General features: G+C 32.7%; 2 protein-coding genes across 2 annotated transcripts; one reads left to right on the forward strand and one right to left on the reverse strand.

Moving 5' to 3' along the window:
- Positions 1–664: 664 nt before the first annotated feature.
- MKS1 (MAP kinase substrate 1) lies at positions 665–1,918 on the reverse strand. Its single transcript, XM_011101472.3, has one exon. The coding sequence runs from the start codon at positions 1,741–1,743 to the stop codon at positions 1,027–1,029; it is 717 nt and encodes a 238-aa protein (XP_011099774.1). The 5' UTR covers positions 1,744–1,918; the 3' UTR covers positions 665–1,026.
- Positions 1,919–12,536: 10,618 nt separating this feature from the next.
- ATXR5 (TRITHORAX-RELATED PROTEIN 5) lies at positions 12,537–16,748 on the forward strand. The gene is made up of 6 exons (XM_088884385.1): positions 12,537–13,249; positions 13,523–13,603; positions 15,362–15,591; positions 15,717–15,817; positions 15,903–16,115; positions 16,295–16,748. The coding sequence occupies exons 1-6, from the start codon at positions 12,898–12,900 to the stop codon at positions 16,452–16,454; spliced, it is 1,137 nt and encodes a 378-aa protein (XP_088740511.1). The 5' UTR covers positions 12,537–12,897; the 3' UTR covers positions 16,455–16,748.
- The last annotated feature ends 4,761 nt before the right edge of the window (positions 16,749–21,509 follow it).

Consider the following 21,509-nt stretch of genomic DNA (forward strand, 5'->3'; position numbering starts at 1 on the left):
CAATCTTTTCAACACGCTTGTCTAATCCAAACACATGTTCATTTCCACGTATTCAAGAAAAGAATCTCAAATCATTCAAAAAGAATAAGACCCGCAATAACTATGACAATAATCCAAACACAGTGCTACTAAATTCAGCTGAGTTCAATTAAATTCATCCAAATTAGACCCTATACATAGAATCAAGCATAATCATAATTATCAGACAGTATATAACCAAAGATGATTGAGAAATGCCCAAGTTCTTATCAAATCCAGCTGCTCAAACTCAGCATGAATTAAAAAAGGGCTACAAACTGCCATAAATCATAATAAGCTCACAAGAATTAGACCATTAAATTGTCGGGCAGATTATGTTGACATCCCTTTTAAAGTTGTACATTTTCTGAGATTATAGTCATAATTGTAAATACACTTCTTATTAAATAAGAAAATTATACACGCACATCCCTTGAGGGTAGTACCTCATACTAACATCCCTCGAGGGATGTATTTATAATTTTGCAAAAGAATGATGATATTTATATAATAAAATTTAATTTCAAGAAATATCGATTTAATTAACTCTCAAATACACACATTTTGTGTATATAAAAATTACGTTTCTATTTAGTTACGGAAAAAATATATAGACATGACAATATATATATTAAATGGAATAATATGCAAGAATAAAAAATTCAATTAGGGACAACCAAACATCCCCTTTATAGAGCAAAAGAATACCCAAAGTCCCTAACTCCACACTACACTAAACTACAACTTCTTGGAAATTACATAACATCATACAAATTGCTATATTATTCAAACCCAAGTTGGGGAAATCATTTTCAAGATTCAACACTCACTCTTTCTGTGTTGCTGATGTTCATGATTTTTCCTTCCCATTTCCTACTCCCAATTTCTCCACAAACCCCACATTTTCTCTCTCTAGAAAATTCAACTAAAAGACATCAATTATTATAATTAATTAGGAAAAAGAAAGTGGGAAAAATAAGACAATTCAATTCCATTTCCATTTGCCAGCTAAAAGTCAAAGAATGGGTTGAAGAGATCACATGAAGAAGAAGAGGGTGAGGGCGACACCATTGGAACTGAAAACCAGGTCGATGGGCTCGGAATGAACATGTTGTACCCCATCATAAACGGGTCCGGCGTCGGCGAGAAGAATCCCGGCGATATGGGTTGCAAACTCCACGGCGCCGGCGATAGTATTCCGGGAACTCTCCCCAATTCCACGTCAGTGCTGGTCTGGAGAAGATCACCCAAGAAATTGCTGTTGTTGTTGTTATTGTTGTTGTCAGTAAAGATGTTGGCAGTGATTTCTCTGTCCTTAGCCGGGCTTGTTTTCTCTATGGAAGCCAATCTGGCCGCGGGAGAGATGTCCCCAGGTCCGGCAGCTGAGGAGGAGGTACCGTCGTCGGCGCTGTTGCCGGTGAGGCGTTGCACCAGGTCCATGAAGTCGCTGACGGTGGTGTGGATGACTTTGGGAGAAACCGAGTAGATTATGACCGGCTTCCGATCCTCGGCAGCCTGCTGCGGGGCGGCGGAGTGGGCGTGGGCGGTCGATGGTGGTGGGTTGTTGTGGGGCGGCGGCGCAACTGGTGGCTTCTTGATCTTGTAGGAGTCTTTGTTGACTTTGAGAGCTGTGGGACGTGGGCCCTGCAGTTCTTTCCGGGGGGAGGGTCTGTTGGGACTGCCAGTGGCGTCTCCACCGCCGGAGAAGAACTCCGGAGGGTTCATGAGGGAGGATGGGTGGTGGATATCGATCTATCTTAATGAATTACGGGAGATTCAGTGGTGAGTGGTGGGTTAGAGAGAGAGAGAGAGAGTAAGCGTGTGAAATGGCTGCGGCCTACACTCTGTTTGTATGCATAAGAACCAAAGGAAAATGGAAAAAGGAAGTGAATTATATAACATTTGCTCTCTTTCCAACTTTACTACCGGCCATGAAATTAGTTTAACCAGTTATTAATAAAATAATTTCTTTATTATATTTATTTAATTAAATTAACTAAAAAAGTTTTATAAAAAATTTAATTTGAATGTGCATGGATTAAAAATTATTATTATAATTGGATAATTAAATATATAGTTATTTGCGGAAGAAAAGAAGTATAAGTTAAGGACATTAGTATATCTATATTTTCTCTGTCAAAGATAGTTTATCTAAAGTCTTGAGCCTTGATATATACTAGTAAGTGTGATCATTCTATGTATGTACGTTTTTTGATAAAGGTAAATTTCATAAAAATAAAAAATATGTACAATAACAGATATACAATTTAGGCGTTTTCCCAAGCAATTCACCAGATTCTATAGTTTGTCACAACTTTTGTAGAATTTGGTTTATCTTGAGCTAATACTTTAATTCAAATCTACTTTATCATTAACTTGGCTATGATCTACGGATCCCTTCATATATGTTAAAACCTCCTCATTTTTCATTCATGTCCTAGCTGATAAACTAATTAGACTGTTCTGTAAAAAACATCATACTATTTGATATTTTAAATGAGTAAATTATCCCCTTAAAAAAAATGGTAGATTATGTTAAGTTGTGAAGATTGATTTGAAGAAGAAAAGGATAACCTGATTCAACTTAGAAATCCCAAGTTGAGTTGGAGAAGGATAACTCGATTCAAAGTTGAGTTGGAGAAGGATAACCCGATTCAACTTAGAAATTCCAAGTTGAGTTGGAAAAAGGATAAGTCATGGCTATATATATACTACTCTTATTAGCATTGTTATACAGAGCAAAGTAGAATAGAGTAGAGAGAAAAGAAAGAGTTGAGACGAGGGTGAGTGTTGTCTTTCACGTGTGGTGAAGACTTGCATACATGTGTGTGTGTGTTGTACTCCTCAATTTTCCTCCTCTTTGAGTGTTTTCTCCTGGCTTGGTATCGCCCCCAGACGTAGGATTTATATCCAAACTGGGTTAACAAATTCGTGTGTCTTTTATCGCCTTCATATTCCACCTGTTATCCATCTTAACCCGATCCATTTCCTAACAGATTACACGCACCCTTAATGCCATTGAAATTGTAAGAATAAAATATTATGTATACATAAACATATAATTATATATATATAAAAAAAGAAAAAACTGTCCCTTCTCCTGAAACCCTTCCCACGTCACCGACCCCCTTCCCCAATCGCCGCCCCCCAGTCCTCAAAACCCTCCCCTCATCCTCGCCCCCCTTCTTCGGAACCCTTCACCCGTTGCCGCTCACACCCTTCTCTAGGAACCCTTCCCCCATTGCAGCTCCCAACTCAAGTATGCCTCACCTCCACCTCTACCACGCCTTCAATGCTACTCCTTCCCGCGCCCATCTTCACTGCCCCCTTCCCCGTGGCATACCCTTACTGCAAATCCCTTCCCTTATTGCAGACCCCGTTGGAAAATACCGCCTCACACCTCCACTTCCATCATCCCTCCACGCCTGCTCCTTCCCACGCCCATGGTCGCCGTAGCCATCACCATTGCCGCCTCCACCTCCATCCACCATCCCTCTATTTCTCTCTCTCTGTATATATATATATATAAATAATTATATAATATATTACATATATATGTTTTCTTAAAATATTATATAAATATATTTTACATAAAAATATAATTTTAAGTCAGACTGTTGGTTTGAATTAAATTGAGATCGGTCCATTGATCTGTTAGTTAAATTTAGACCTTAAATTCAAATCAAATTCGACAATTTTTAAATAATGTTATAAGTGTAATTTTATAATTTAAAATTAAAAAAATAAAAAGTTAAGGAAAAAGTGCATGTACTTCATGAAATCGTATAGGGGATAATTTGTTTCATTTTAAAAAATACAAACAAGTAATTATTTGGTATTGTTTTTCATTTGGGATAATTTGCTCATTTCAGAGATCACATATGATAGTATTCATTCTTTTTTTGGATTATTTTATAATTTTGGAAAAATAAAGAATAAAAATATCAAAATTATAGGACAAGAATATATTTAAGCCTATATATATATATCCAAATATTCTATGTGATTGTCTAGCTTCTTCTTGTTCAACTCAGACAACAAATTAAAGGGGTGAGATTATGTTTTGTTCAGGCTAATGCATGATGTGTGAATGTGATCCTTCATTTCTGAACATAGTATGTGATAGGGGTGATAACACCCCCCCCCCCCCAACATAATGACGTGAATGCCCCTCAAATACCGAAAAATAACAAAAATGGCTTAAGATTCGTGCACTTTCAAGCGAGTCACGTCGTTGCACCAACCCACCTAATCCAACCTAGAGTTAAAAACCCGAATTACTAGCCGTTGGATCTTCTATTAGACACTCCGTCAGATGTTGCCACGTGGAATTATCCTATATGGACAGGAAAACCTATAAATACTGCTAATCATGAGCGTTTATGGCATGTTGTATTTATTGCTCTTTCGATTATATTTAAACTTCTAGATCGTTTTCGACCTCATCCATTCTAACTTAAGTATCAAAGGACCTTAATTGGGGGCTTATCAGCAAATCTTACGTGTTTCTTTGTTCTCATGATCCACTTCCCAAGAAGCTTAGATTTGACAACGACCCAACCTGCAATCATGACGAGTCAAGACCCGACCCTTATAAGCGACCTGGATCAATATGGAACCGGTTTAAGAAAAGAAGTCGACAAAAGGATGACTACTAATCAATGCTTCTCATCTTAGAAGGAATATGCCTTTAAATTTTATCATGGTTAATTACCATTTTGAAAGTAAAAACTTAATACTAATTAATCTACTCAAGTAAGCATGTCCACTTGCTACTAGTTGTTGTTTTTGTATGTGTAGTCAAAATATTTTAAAAATCATGACAAAGGTTTAACCATAGCTAAACTCAAAATAAATATTAATTAACTGTGGTCAAAATTTAAATTTCACGTTAATTTTGTATGATCGTATCAGATAATATTAATTTATCATAATTTCTAAACAGTAAACATTTATAATATAAAAAATAATTAATATTATTTTACAGTGTCCACATAGATACTCCTTATCTGGATTTCATTTCCAAGAAAAAGCAATGCCATGAATCTAGTTTGCACCTTGCCAACTTAATAACCACTGATGAATATTCCAAGAATCACTTAGGGAAAAAATTATTATTACCTACGATTTTATTACTTATAGATTAAAATCATAGTAAATAATTATTATTAAATACGATTAAATAATAGTCGATATAAAAATTTAGCTTATTCACCATAAAAATTATTTTTCTACTGGCTATTAGTTATGACAGATGTTTTTGCATGAATTTTAGCTATTACGATATATTAGGCAAACTCACAAAAATCATGACCAACAACAGTTGTGTGAGCATAGTCAATGACTTTTTGATACGACTATTAATTTTTAACTACGACTAATATTATACTTATTGAAGTGATTTTAACATGCATACGTGGAAATAATTTCTCGGAATTTCATTATGACAATTGTTGAACAAAACTATGACAACCTTACATGATGCTAATTTGTACTATTTGCCATATTGAAGAAAGACGATGGAGTTGAGCAGTATGATAAGATCCCTATTAAGGATTTTCGGTCTCCCTTTTCAGACAAATGCATCCTAGTCAGGACAAAGCTACACAAAACCTCCCTCGAACCTCCAATAACCAGCAATAAGCGCCGTGGATTGTCTGATTACACCTAGTTGGAGATGATGCCATATGGATCAAATAAGTTGGCACATTTGTCCCTATAAATATATTCATTGTGCTTTATTTATTTAAAACACATTTATTACAATATCACCATTGAATATCTCTAATTTTGAATTACTCTATCTCGATCTCAAACTGATTTAAGTATCAAAAGTTTTAGTTAGAGACCCCCCAACAAGCCTAACGATCTTTTCTTTTCTAAGGTTCCATACTTCATCTAAAATATTTTTAGAGCGACCTCGATATTCTACCTGAATCACATATATACCATGTTAGTTTACACGTATTGACAATCATGCCTTAAATGATCTATTCTGGCCTCATTTACTTTGAGTATATATATTATTAATAGGGTGACACAAAAAAACTAATTAAATATATGATACAAAAAACTCACAATTAATTATCTGTAGTTTACTTTGTTGTACTATTCTTGCTATCAATATAATCTAGGGTAAAGTACAATGATTTCCTATGAGGTTTGACATAATTATGAATACCCTATTATTGTTTGAAAAATTAAAAATACCCTTCCTGATATTTGATGAAATTATGTAATCCTTGGATGGAGGTATGAAATTATCAATTTTGTCCTTACTTTATTTTTTAAAAAAAATTAAAGTTTGTAGAAAAAAATCGAATGAGGTGGATGGAAAAATTATGAAAAAATTTTATCAACTTAGTTCATAAAAAAGAATAAAAATTTTAAAATATAAAAAAATTATAATTTTTAATCCACAATGGTTTTTTGGTAAGTTCACTATAAAAATGGATGAAAATCTAACAGATTTGGCTAATTGTTAGACGGCCGTTAAAATTAAGGGGTGTTGGTAATTTTTCAAATAACAAAAGAGTATTCGTAATTATATCAAACTTTAGGGGGACTCATTGTAATTTAGCCCATAATCTAATGCTTACTTTGGCTGACTACCCATTTTTTAACAAGAAATAACCTGTTTGCCCTTCTGAGTCTTACCACACTTGAGATAAACTGGAAAAAAGTGAAGAGGTTTTTCCTGCAACTGCAATGAGAAAAGTGGGTTACTGAAGTAGACCGAGACAGCGGCGCGAATGTGTCGGAGTGCGGAAGATGTGAAGAGCAGAGTATTCTTGGAAGGCATGCAAATAATTCTGTTGCTTCTTGAATTAGGGCTGACGAACAGTTTCCTCAGTGGTAAGAGAAGCATGTCTTCTAAAATAAAATAAATTACAGTAGGTACGTTTGATTGTGCATACATTAATTGTCTGGTATGTAATGATCAGTGACCATACATGTGAAATTTCTAGGTAATATACGACTAGATGGTGCACATATCGTAATAGAATTAGAAAGAGAGACTTAAAAGACATGAATGTTCGGACGATTTATCATCTCATATCTTAGAATAAAGTTCCATACAATTGTCATTCAGTATGTCGTAAAAAGCAACAAAATATGGTTGAACACAAATGTTTCGGTTACAGATCTGATATCATTTTTATATAACATTAACGTATTGTAATGAATAAACCTTAGAATTTGCAAAAAGTATCAATACTTGGTTCAATCAATTGTTAAAAGTTTGTCCTAATGACTATGGAGCACAAAATATGTATGTTTCTTTCTTTCTGCTTTTTTTTTTTTTAGACAAAATGTAAAAGTAGGAGTGACATTCCGCAAATGAATATGTCTGTATTATATGTACCAGTCAGAAACCCTAAAATTGACCTATTGTAGGAAAAAAATTAAAATCTAACCACATGGGAGTCATTAATGCACAAGTTGGTATATATGTTTAGTCTTACAAAATGTTTTGATTATAATTCAAGCCCACATAAAAAATTAGATTAATTCTTTTTCTTCTTTTTATTATTATTATTATTGTTATTTATTTATTAGCTCTCCATAATTAACTGTTAAATCCAGGAGGCAAAGTGTATAGTTGGTGACCTTAGAGGGGGTAACCATTACATGTTTATTAGTACAGGGGGTAAAGTGTAATAAATAAATAAAATAATACCAACACAATAGCATGATGAGAACATGCTACATTCTCATGGAAAACCATAGCATGTTTGAAAAGGTTAGCCCAACAAGAATTGCAACACGCCCGATCAAGACGGGCTCAAACAGTATGTGGATTCGAGGCGATTGCACCAAGTGAATTGATCGCCTTCAAATCCCATATCATGATTGAGACAATTTCTGAAATTATTAATTTGCCATTGAGCCCTTGGAAGTGTACCTTGTTTCACCTTTTGCTCCAAAATTTCGTTAAAATCCCCGGCACAAAGCCACGGTCTTCTTGATTCTTTTGATAATTTCCGAAGGAGGCTCCATGTTTCCTTCCTCCTACTAGTGTCCAGTTCGCCATAAAATCTAGTGAACCGCCACTTTTTAGGGTAATCGTCTGAATTGACAGTGCAATCTATATGATGAGAAGAACAAGACTGGAGACACACGCCAATATCCTTACGCCATAATAATAGCAAACATCCACTTCTTCCAGCCGAATCTACGCCAATGTCATTGTAGTTGAACTTTTTCTTCATTCTATCGTGTTTTCTTGATTTACACTTGGTTTCCGAGAAAAAAATCAAGCCCGGGTGGTGGAGCTTAATAAGTTCTGATAAGGTTTGAACTGTCTGGGGGAGAGGGGGCAGTCCCTGACAGTTCTAGATTAAGATTTTCATGGCTCCCGACGGAATTGACTAACAGTCTCCAAGCCGATACAAAATCAAAAGTTTCGTAGGTTAGATGAGTACACCTCTTGGATCTATGAACAAAAACAACATTGTGCTCAATCAGCTGGATTCCTCTAGTTATTGGAGAATATAAAGAAAGTAGTTATTGGAGATAAATAAAATATTAACACGTCGGATAAAACTTAAAAAGTAGTTATTGGAGATATAAAGAAATTGAGTCGAGTACAATACATTATTATTTAAGCTTATTTGTTAGACGGAAAAAAACCTCATAGATAGTATATATAATTTTTTAAATTATAAAAAATTTACGTATAATTACATTAAATTTTAAATGAAGAAAGTGCAATTATCCCTTTATTTTATGGTAGTAGGATTACTTTGGCTCTAAAAGATGAATATTTGTGAAAGATAGGGAAAGTTAAAAAGTCAGAAATCCACAAATAAATTAATATCCCATTCTACTACGAACTTTTCAAAGTTGTGTTGAAATTTGTTAACCACTACAACAAAAAGACGACTTGTTCAAGTGGGGGCCTTCAAAGTCTCAAAAGTCTGTGGCATAATTGCGACTACACTGAAAAGGGGACTTGGATTGAAGAAGTAAACGTATTTATGCCAAAATTAGCAAATATGTGCTGCTTCTCGTATTTACACCCTAAAATCATGAATATGTGAGGTAATCTTGTAATCTTTCCATAAATTTGTATTTAAAATTAAGTTTAATTACACTTAAACGTTCTTTCAAAATACAAAAATATACTTTCTCGAAATTATACTTACATTCTGTTCGAGAATTCTTCATTTACACTTGACCCCCTTCCATTAAAGTTTGGATTAACACTGTTGAAGTTAGGAAAAAAATTACATAAATTTTTAATTTTGTCTCTCATTTAACATTCTCATGTACATTTTTGTATTTATAAATAGATAGATGTAACATATATATATAGGAAGTGATCTGAAAGTTCCTTATAAATACAAAATTACTGCATTAAAATAATAAATGAGGAGTAAAATTAAAATTTATGTAATTTTTTTGTTAATATCAATATTTTTCTTTCAAATCCTAACGAAAAGAGGATTAAGTGTAAATAGTGAATTTTAGAGGGGATGTAAGTGTAATTTTAAAAATTCTTTAGAGAAAGTATAATTGTACAGTTCCAGAGGGGTCTAAGTGTAAATTTAACTCTTAAAATTATTTTAGTTCCTAGTTTTTATTTTATATTTTATCATTTATACTAATTGATACCCTTTAACTATTGTTTCTAGGATCCTAAACAAAGAAAGTGGGCCCTTATTGATCAACCCAGTAGACCTAATCCTGCTGGCTCATGAGCAATGTATTAAGCCCATATTTTTATATTTATACTAATTTGGCAGGCTAAAAAATAAACCCAATACAACAAGATGACTCGGTGGATAGTCGATTCTACGTCACACACATTACTACTTTCGTGATATACATCATACTGAAAATTTTCCAACAAGTTCCCCCTAGATTCTTGACGGTTGACCTCAAATTTATCAATTCGCTTCAAGCATTACACCATTGTTTTTTAGTTGTTTCCAGCTTCCCGTTCATTTATTCAATAACTCAAATACTAATTTAAGCATTGAATTGTCAATTCATATTTTGCAAGTTAGTCCTCTTTTGATATCAAGATTTTTATAAAAAAATTTCGACCATTATGGTATAGTTAGATTCCAGTAACATTACCTAATATAAAAAGGAAAAACCCTCTATATTCACAAACGATGATTATGATACCACCACACTAATTTTTTAAATACAGCAATTATACCTCTTATTAAATAATTTTAAAAATTAACTATAGTTATTTTTTTTTTAACAGAAGTGACTCCATATTATTTTAATACCAGTACACCAATTCTTTTGTTGTGTCAAAAATACTTTAAGTTAGATTTTTTTTTGTTTGTTTGTTTTTTTAAAATATAATTTATTAATTTATATATTTTATTTTTTTTATAATATATTTCAAAACATGAAACCTATTTATTATCTACACTGAGGAACAATATGCCACGATTACTAGTTCTTAAAATTGGAATTTAATGAAATAAAGCCACTTTCATACCTAAATTTCAACTTAATTCGTTATTTCAATTTATCAAATTTTTAAATTAATTTGGTAATTCAATTTATTATTATTATTTTATTTTGACGATGATCAAATTCGTACCAAATTAATATAGAACAAGAGGCGAATATATCTTGAGTCGGTTCAGATAGACAAAAATTAAATGTATAGTTTTTTAGATGTGTGGTCTGATCGTAAAATTTCAAACGACTATAATTTTTTATCACAAAAAGAATTACAAGAAGATTTACCTGCATTTCGATGATTTTTTCACAGAGAACCCAATCCATCACCACTATTGTAGTAAGGAGCCGCCATTTGTCTCAAAATTCCATTACGTTTCTTTAGATTTTTCTATTTTCTTGAGTCAATTTTCATATTTTTTATAGCTATTATTTGGGCATGATATTACCAGATTATTGTTGTTGTTAGGATGTTATGATACATTTTTTTACGATATTTCCAAAATTTTTGAGATAATTCAAAATTTAACTCGTTTCGGATGCATTTTACCTAAGTCAAAACTATTTCTTTTAATTAACTACAAAATCTATTACCAGAGTCATTTTGCAATAAAATATTTTTAGTTTAAATTCAAATTCTCAAAATAGTAAAGACGTGTTTTTCTTTATTCTTTAATTTCGTCTATTGCTTGCGCTCCATCACAAATTTAAATTTTATCACTTTTAGGTAAAAAAAAAAAACATTATTTTGTTTCACCATAATTATTTTTATAATGTTTAATAATATATTATTTTTAGATTATCATTTAAGATTAATAAAAAATTAAAATGAGGGGTTGAAATTTGAATTTTGAGATAAAAGTGTAAGAATATAAATTAATTTTGAAGAAACTTACTATATCTTATACTATTTATTAAAAAAGAGATTCCTAAAATAACTACAATAATTGGCAGAATATGAATTGCCTAAAATGCCCTTATGTATACTTATTGCTTCCCTAAATAATCATCTTTGTTATTAGTTAATTTTATTTAAAATTAGAATTTTGAGATGAAGAGAGTAAGAGCGTAAATAAATTTCCAACTACTTACTATACCTACTATTTATTAATAGAGAAATTCTAAAATGACAATCATGATTGCAAAAATATGAATTCTTTAAAATACCCCTAAATATTATTTCCTAAACTAACCATCCTAGCACGTAGTTCCTATGTTCATATAAGTATACTATAAATAAGAATAAAATCAACAAATCACGTTTCGAAAAATAAGAAAAGGAAAAAATATCATCTTAATGACACAATAAGTAATTAGTGTAAAGGTATTAAAACATTGTGGGGTCACGTTTATTTAAATTTAAAATTATTTAATTAGAGGGCACAATTGTCATATTTAAAAATAGGTGCGACGGTTGCACTAATTATCATTCATGATAAATAATAGCGCACGCTTTAAAATATAATATAAATAAGAATAAAAATGTATAAATCGATATATTCATTCCAAGAAAAAAAAAAAGAAAAAAGAAACAATGAAAGAAAGAAAAGAAGAGTAATTTATCGGTTAATGTAAAACATAAAAAATTGGAAAAGCTAGTTACCTATTAGTTGACAGGCATTTTTAGCTTCACACAAAATTGATATACGGTGTCATTAGCCGCTATTTTTGAATATGGAAGGCTTTTTTTATTTTATTTTAGTATAGATAAATATAATCATATATTTGTATTAATTAACTTATAAAATAACTTTATGTCCCTACATATTTCAATTAACATTTTTTTATTAAAAATGATTAAATATTTCTTCTATTTAATTAAAAAATTTATAAAATTTAAAGGGATAATTCCGTTCAAATTTTTTTTTATTAAGATCAACAAAATTATAAATTTTACTAATAAATGTACTTATTTGTTAGACAAAAGTAAATTTTAGAGATTTTAAATGTAATTTCCCAAATAATAAGAGGATTTATGTATAATTACATAAAATTTTAAAAAAAGAGAGTATAATCATCCCAGATTTAAATTATGCACGCCCATCGAATGTACTGCGGTACCCTGTATCTATGAATTGGTGGAGAGGAAATAGGTCAACGTAATTACCAAAATACCCCAGGAACCCAAAACAGGGTTCAATTCCATCCTCAGCTGCCCAACCGAGCACGCTAGCGAACTCCAAACGGCTAAATCAGCCAAAATTTTCGAACGAGCGCACGCCAATATGTCTGCGCATAGGCTGTGCACGTTAGCCCTTCCACTCACCTATGGCCACGTCATCGAATTGCCACCTCCTCCTATTCCCCGCGACTCCGCCCCTCTCCCCCTCTTCTTACAGCCTCAGCGGCACTGAAACTCAAAATTAACAAAAGTCGCAGTCGGAATCTTATTTAAATTCCGAATTAACCCCTGGAGAATTAATTTAAGTCCAGCCCCGTCCTTGATACATGGCGCCGTCGTCAATTCCGGCGGCTCAGGGAAGCCAGCCGCAGCTGGGGGCCGCCGACCCGACGAGGAGGAGAAAAAAGTACGGGTCGATGAGGGAGATCATGAAGGTGGCGAAGCGTGTGGTGGTGTTGGATAATGAGGATGACGAGGAGTACGACGGCAGCGGAGATTATTATAGCCGAGTGGCTTGCGAGCAATGCGGCTCCGGTGAGCGGGACGATGAGCTGCTTTTGTGCGACAGGTGTGATAGAGGCTACCACATGCTTTGCGTCCGCCCAATCGTGGCCCGAATTCCTATCGGGCCCTGGTTCTGCCCGTCTTGCTCCGATGATCACAATCGCCCCCTAAAAAGTATTCCGAAATTAAAAATTACTTAATCTTTACATTCATGCACATGTATATATATATATATATATATATATATATACGTGTGTGTTTGAGCGGACCCTTATCAAATAAACATATATATACAGCCAAGAATGCTGTGATTGTATGAGTGTGTGTGGTCTGTGATCATATGTTTGTGTGCGGGTGTGTTTAACGGTGAGGGAGCGAAGAAATTTATGTAGGTTTTTTGGGTAATTAGGTTGTGGCAATCGTTTTTATATAAAACCTTCTATGCAGGTTTTACGCAGAAGAAAATTGTTGATTTTTTTAGGATTCAGAAGTCCGGGGAATTCACAGAGAAATGTGCCTCCCCTCAAGGTAGAAATTTTTTCAACTGTTTCATCACAACTCAGTTTTTCAATGGAACAATTGGGGTAATATACTGAAATTTCTTGGTGTGAAAAGCTATTGTATAATATACGATTGCAATGTAGTAACTGAATTGATAAGTCTGATCAAAACCTATATCATTGTCACAGAAAGCTTTGTACCGCAGTTATAGCTCGGTTGATGACGAAGTTCACGGCCAAGAACAGAGCCTAGTTACTAAAATTTGTGTGTTCAAGTCAAGAATTTAATATGGATTGACATTTTCTTATTCTTCATCGACCTCGAACTTGTTATTTATTGGAACAGGAAGCTCGCGTAGATGAATGTGTTAATGAGATCATATACTATTATTTCATGGCTTTCAAGTGTTCGATGAAAGCACATCCTCCTATTAAGGTTCCGTGCATTGACCTAAGAGTTTATGAAGTTATTAGTACCCTTGGCTGCGAGACGATGCATTATATGAAAGTTCTTTTGTTTTTTGTGTATGCAAAACATGTTTCTGGATACTGAATTTGAGAGTTTTCCATGTGAAAGATTCAGGATCAGCTTACTGTTAACTCATTATCAAGTATCTCCTGCACATTGAGTTGTTTATTAGACTAAAAAGCTTAGCTTGAATGAGACTATGGAACTTTTTATGCTCGGTTTCCTTTCGCTTTGTATCTTTGATAACTCTATCACTTTTTACAGTTTATGACATTATTTCATGTTCAGGATGTCTTCTTTTGGCATTGTCCATACTCCTCCCGGTTACAAATAGTATCAGAGTCTGTCTTAGGAATGCATATCCTATTGTGTTGTAATCATGATAAGGCCATTTATTGTCTGATTGTTTTACAAATGAAACAGCAGCACGGGAGCTCCTATGCATGTCAACCTCTGAAATGGTAGTAAATCAACATTAGTTAGTGGAAAACAACTATATATGTCAAGAAAGGCCAGTATAGAACTATCAAAGGAAAAAAAGAAGAAGAAGAAAAGAAAGGGTAGTATAATAGAATATAGGGACCCCAAATGGAGATCTGACTAGCTTTGGCGCCCTTTTGCAATGTTTATCCGCCCAATTCTCTCGATAATAGGTCACATTCACATGAAGAGTTTGGGTATATGCATCTTTATATTAATGCACAAAATGTTCTATGGTAGATCTTAGTTTTTGTTTACCACCAACTGTAAAACACCAAATTCCAAACAAGCTTGATACGCTTAGTTTTAGGGGGGGGGGGGGGGGGATGGGATGAGGTGTAAGACTAGTTCGGTCAAGTCATTTAACTTTTTTGTGATCCAATAATTTCTATGAGCTTGGGAAGAAATCCATCTGGAAACAGTCAAACATAACTTGAGGAAGAGACAACCAAACATAACTTGAGGAAGAGGTTGTTGACATCAATTTGTAGGAAATTGAGAAGGACTAAAATATGAAATGCAAATGCCTATTAGTTGGTTTAGGTAGGGTAACTTGAGGATAATTTGGGAATTACTCATTAACAGCACATTTAAAGAAGCCCATCAGATGTGCTGCTTATGAAACTAACGAAAATGGTATTAATGGTAAATCTAGCTGAAGGACATCCAGATTTGTTTTCTTAGCAACGGAAGTTGCCTCTTATAAAGTTGAGTAAGGACAGAATCCATTTTAACATACAAGGATTTGTTGAACTGAGTTGATATTTGCTTGTCAATTACTCAGATTCTAGCTGGAGACTACTCTTACATTTTATTTCGCATTTTGCCCAAGTTTAGATGCTAAAAAACGCCGAAGACGATCTAGTACATTAGTATTCCACAAGAAGCGTAGGAAATTGCTGCCATATATTCCGTCTGAGGATCCAGCAAGAAAGCTAGCACAGATGGGATCTCTTGCCTTTGCTTTGACAGCTCAGGGTATGGAATTCAGCAATGAACTTACATACATGCCTGACATGGCTCCTAGATCAGCCAATCAAGCCGTATTTGAGAATGGTGGCATGCAGGTTTTGTTTGAACTTTCTTCTATCGATCAGAAGATTTTCAATATAAATATTCAGAAAAGTGGTATCTTTTTAACATCATTTATGTCGAGCATTGACTGGGTTATTCCTTGTTTCTTCTTAATCAGGTTCTTTCTAAAGAAGATACTGACACCTTGGAACACTGTAAGGCTATGCACAGAAGTGGCCAATATCCACCTCTTGTTGTAACCTTCGATTCATGTGAAGGGTATTCACCTTTTACACTTTCTTTGATGCATCTTACCGCTCTTATTATATGTACGAGTAGAATATGACATTGTTTACTTTTGCAGCTATACTGTAGAAGCTGATGGTCCCATAAAGGACATGACATTAATTGCAGAGTATACTGGAGATGTGGATTACATTAAGAATCGAGAACAAGATGATTGCGATGGCTTGATGACCCTCCTTTTAGCAACCGACCCCTCCAAAAGTCTTCTTGTCTGCCCAGACAAGCGTGGAAACATTGCTCGCTTTATTAGTGGCATAAACAACCATACATTGTAAGCCTTTGAGCCACAACCTTGCCACGTGAAACCATTTATCTTCACCTAATCTGCAGCTTTTGATATTAAATTTTATGGACTTTGACCTCTGTTCTCAAATAGAATGTTGACTTCTCTTGTATTTATGACATTACCTATATTCACCTACAGTTCTTGAAACAAATTAATTCTTGCAGGGAAGGCCGAAAGAAGCAAAATGTTAAATGCGTGAGATACAGCGTTAACGGGGAATGTCGGGTGCTTCTGGTTGCCAAACGTGATATTGCTAAGGGCGAGAGGCTATATTATGATTATAATGGATATGAACATGAATATCCAACCCATAATTTTGTCTGAGTCTTGTTGCAGAATCTTTCTCTGACTGTCCACAGAGTAGTGAATTTTATTTTACTTTAGATCCTCACTGCAGATAAGAAACCAAATGTTGTTTTTCTTCAATTGCATTTATCATGCGCTGCTTGCCATTTTAAGTAGCATTAGGAAATTCATAGTTGGCAGAGAAAATCTTCTCTAGATTCTGCATGTTAAAGGTAGGAACCTTACTTTGCTAGTACCACCCTTCTTATGTAAAAAGCAGTTACATTCAACCACATAATTTAATCTAGTTATTTGAGGGTCCTGTTGGCTCAATTTTTCGTTACTTACAGTTTCTATTCTTGGTCTTTATTCTTCTTTTTCACTTGTCTATGAGTATGTGATACTGTTCTAACTACCATTTCTTGATAATGCTGCTATTCTCCTACTATTTTCATTACCGTCTGGCAACTACATATTGTTCTGCAGAAGAGCTGACATCACTTCAAAGTCTTGGTCAACTTAGAATGTTTCTGCAGAAAGTTACATTATTAGGAGCGCAAGTTTGGAAGGAAGAGTATGCGGGCATTGCCGCCTACATTACTTGTTGAAGGTCCAGGGTTTCGTTAAATTACCTGATATTTTTCTGTTTTTGCCAAAATAATGAATTCTGCACATTGTTTCCTTACAAGGGGTTGGAGTATTAGATGACTCTTTACGAGGGATGAATTGATATATTCTATTAGCTTCACAGGGCCTTGATGAAATGTTGTGGTCGGATCTGATTATATTTTATAATTCGATAGTAGAAATGGCTAATTCTTTCAGAAAGTCTTATGGATTCATTATCATCATCGGAGCACTGAAATAAACTATGGAACAGCCTGCAATTTCAAATATCTGCTAACAGTTGGGAAATTCAGACATTTTCAGTCAGGACACCTGCAGATCACTGATGTTAGCAATTCTACCTGCTGAAGCCCTTACACTGCTAATTTCCAACAATCATACCTGCTAATATACTTCTAAGTCTTGACAACAACTGGTGAAGCTGATATTGGTATATTTGTAGTAGCTCTCGTCCTTGGATTTGTGGTTGGTTTCTGTAGCAGTTGCTTCTTTGGAAAATCGTTAGGAAAGTAGTTTTTTGTTTTTAACTTCTCTTTTCTTGTCTTGAGTGATATCATGAGCTTGGTGGGTTGGTCTCATCCATATTGTGTAAGATAGGAGTTCAGACAAGTTAAGGAAGTTGTCGACGCTGAATGTTTGTGCTGACATTTTACCAACTAAGAGGGTGTTTGGCCGAGCTTATTTATAAGATCTTATAAGTTTCACCCATCTTATGAGATGTTCTTTGAGTTTATAAGATGCTAATATCATTATAAAATAAATCAGGGATCTTATAATATATTACTAAAATTGAATTACTCATTTAGATTTTGAAAATAAGTTGGGAACTCTTTCTGTTTTTCTACAGGAACTTGTAAGCTCTCAACATCTCATTTTGAAACTTATAAGCTCTTTTGTTTTGAAGATATTTCCCAAACATTTTGCAACATCTTATAAAATGTTGAGGACTTATAAGCTCATCCGAACACCTTAGCCTGAAGAAGACCTTTGTGCGGCTGATATAATGATTGCACAGAAGGTAGATACAGATTCATTCAGAACAGCCCGATGAGTGTATCTATGGTGGAGTAGCTCGTATGTATCTTTTGCAGCAGTGGTGAGGCTTCTGACAATGTAGGTGAAGGACAGTGATGTTTGAGTTTCGACATCCTGGGCAACATTTAGGAGCAGTAGATGGTTTGGGGCATCCTTGCATATTATTGTTTGAGCAAGTTCACTTTCAGTGAACATTTCTTCATGTTGAGATAAATCTCAATAGTTCATTTCATGTAACCAAATGTTCATTCTATAAGTAGTTCGGATACTGGCGTTGGGGATTAGGATCAATTCAGTTGTTGCTTGCAAGATAACCCCTCAACACAACACGTTATTTTAGGAGGTCTTAGGATTCAGAGTTACGAGACAATCGTATCCGGTGATGTGGTGGGATCTATGTTAAGTCGTCTGTACATTGATAGTTGCGGTTGTTTCGAAACTCTGAGATCTGCTCTTGAGCATGTCTGATGTGGTGGGATCTACGTGAAGTCGTCTATACATCGATAGTTGTGATTGATTCGGAACTATGAGATATGCTCTCGAGCATGTCTGTTGCATGTGTTTATCTTTGTTTCCTTCAGGCAATTCCACCTCGTATGGGCATGGTTTTTTCTTTGAATCAAGGACTAAGTTTATATCTGGAATCATATTTGAAATGGAAGTCCGTTATGCACTTCTTTTAGTATTATTATTATTATTATTTTTTATTTAATAAGTGCTCCCAAGAAGTTATTTGGCATTAATAAAAGGGATAATCACACCATCCTCTTTATGGTTTAGTGTAATATATGAACTCCTTATAGTTTGAAAAAAATACATCTAATACCTCCTAACTTTTGTTTCTATTTAACAAATAGATCCATCTGTTAATAAAATTTATAAAATTTATTGAAATCAATAAAAAAAGTTGAACAAAAATTCTGTCCTCAATTGACTTACGGATTTATTGTACGTCGAACAGATATTCTTTTGACCAAACTACCCTTATTCAGATGAAGATATGCCTCATTATATGCATTAGTTTGTTAAGATGTGTAATGGTAATTTGATTAGAAATGATTTATTCGATATGCAATAAATAAGCTATAAGTCAATCGGGGGTATACGTAAATTTTTAACCAATTTTTTTTATTGATATCAATGAATTCTATGAGTTTTGACTAACAAATGGATCTATTTATTAAACGAAAATAAATGTCAGATGTACTAGATATAAATTTTTAAATGAAAAGAAGTTCACATGTAATTACCCTCTCTGACTAATATTTTTGAACTTGGACCCACCGGCTCTAATTGCCACCCCTAGTTTCTGGCAGAGCTTACAAGCCTATTAAACCGATTATTTTTCTAAAAAGCTTATAATATCCAAAATAAGATTTTTTTTATAAGCTCAACACATCTTTCTTCTAAAATATTCTTTAAGTTTTTTAATTTTATAACCTTAACACACCAAAACGCCCTCATTATTTTGGTAGTATTTAATTTTACGAGTAAATACTATATTTGATCCCTTAAGTTTTCGTTTAGAATCGCTTCAGTCCCTCAAATTCATTTCTTGATTTTAGCATTTCTAAACTTTAGGTTTCGTCTTAGTTTGGTCCCTCGACCATTTTCCGGCAAAAATGTGGCAAGACTTTGACTCTGTGGAGGGTAAAATGATCAATAAGTTTGATTTTATCACTTTAGACCGTTATATTTGTAAAATTATCATTAATCTTTTTTACACAAAAACATAACTTTTTTTTATATTTTTTATGCCGATATGTTGTAATTATCTTATGTGAATAACGAAAATTTTGAATTCTTGTGAACATAATAATAATATATTGATTAACTTAAATAAATAAGTTTTTAAGTAGTTAAAAGAACCAAAATTATGAATAAATTTTATAAAACTTATCTAATATGAAAATGTAATAAAAAAAAACCTAAATTTGTACTTTTTTTATTTCAAGAGTTAAAAATAAGTCTAAAAAAGTTAAACTGTAATAATATTTATTAAATGTTTAGATTTTCAAACAAAAAGTTGGTAGATCATACCTTTTAACTAGACTTTTTGGTGGATTATATATATATATAATTCATTTGAAGATTATTTTATATATCTTTTTCTATAAGATGGGACTATTTATAGAAAAAGAAAAACCTCTTAAAATGAATTATATATATATATATATCAAAATCACCAAATAATTTAATTAAAAGTACATTCCAAAAACCTTTTTTTTTTTTTTCGAAATTGTAGCTGTTAATACTTAATAACACTGTCAAGACTCAATTTTATTAGACACATCTTTAACTCCTAAAATTACAAAACCAACTTATATTTTTTTATTACACTTTTAGTATTAGATAAGTTCTATAAATGTATTTATAACTTTGATAGTTTTTGTCACTTTTAACAATGAAAAAAGAAAAAGAGAGATTAATTTATTTTAAGTTAATCAATATATTAATATTATACTCACAAGAGTTCAAAGTTTTCATTTTTCATATAAGATATACTATATAAAAATATTAAAAAAATAATTTCATTTTTAAAAAAGAACTAATTTGATAATTTTACAAGCTTAAGGGACTAAAGTGATACAATTAAACTTAAATTGACCATTTTACCCTTAAAAAATTCAAACTCCGGTCACATTTTTGCCGAAAAATGGTTAGACCAAACTAAGATAAAAATTAAAATTTAGGAATGCTAGAGTTAAGAAATAAACTTAAGAGACTAAAATGATTTTAAACAAACTTAATGGACCAAATATAGCATTTACCCTATTTTTATCTTTCATAGAGTTCACTTTTTCTTTTCCTTTTTTCTTTTTTTTTTCCCTCTCCTTCATGTAGCATCTGTTACATGATTTTAAATTCTAACAGTTGGCCTTTTCTTTTTTGGTCACTAGGAAATATAATGTGCAATGTATTTGTAGAAACATAATTTTAGAGGTGAATATATAACTTATTAGTTACAGAAAATATTAAACTCATAATTTATTTATATTTCCATCATTCAATCATTAGTATACAATTATATTTTAAAAGAATCATAATAATTATTTTAATTGATGAAGAAATCATTTAATTTGTTATTTGTATTTCACTTGTAAGTTTAATTGATACAATTAAATAAAAAAATTATTTTTTAAAATTAAATTTTGCATTTTGTAATTATTAATTATTGTGTTTAATGATTTTCTCTTGGAAAAATTTAATAAAAAATTTGCTAAATGTTTTAAAATAGAAATGCCAATTTCATGTGTGAATTCAATCTTGATAATCATATCTATTTATATATTCTAAAATACTTAACTTAGAAAATTCATAGATTGTGAGATTTGTTCTATTATAAGTCAAACTAAAAGTAAACAAATAACTATGAAGTAAAAGAATCAGAAAAATTCTATGAAATACTCAATCCATAAATATATCATAGAG

The sequence above is a fragment of the Sesamum indicum genome, linkage group LG9, assembly GCF_026168435.1.
Source record: "Sesamum indicum cultivar Baizhima isolate 11 linkage group LG9, ASM2616843v1, whole genome shotgun sequence".
Lineage (NCBI taxonomy): Eukaryota > Viridiplantae > Streptophyta > Magnoliopsida > Lamiales > Pedaliaceae > Sesamum > Sesamum indicum.

Excerpts from the sequence above, each read along its gene's own strand:
- MKS1 (XM_011101472.3), bottom strand. The coding sequence starts at position 1,743 with ATGAACCCTCCGGAGTTCTTCTCCGGCGGTGGAGACGCCACTGGCAGT.
- ATXR5 (XM_088884385.1), top strand. The coding sequence starts at position 12,898 with ATGGCGCCGTCGTCAATTCCGGCGGCTCAGGGAAGCCAGCCGCAGCTG. Across the intron at positions 13,250-13,522 it reads TCACAATCGCCCCCTAAAAA|GTTTTACGCAGAAGAAAATT; the intron begins GTATTCCGAAAT and ends CCTTCTATGCAG. Across the intron at positions 13,604-15,361 it reads GAAATGTGCCTCCCCTCAAG|ATGCTAAAAAACGCCGAAGA; the intron begins GTAGAAATTTTT and ends GCCCAAGTTTAG.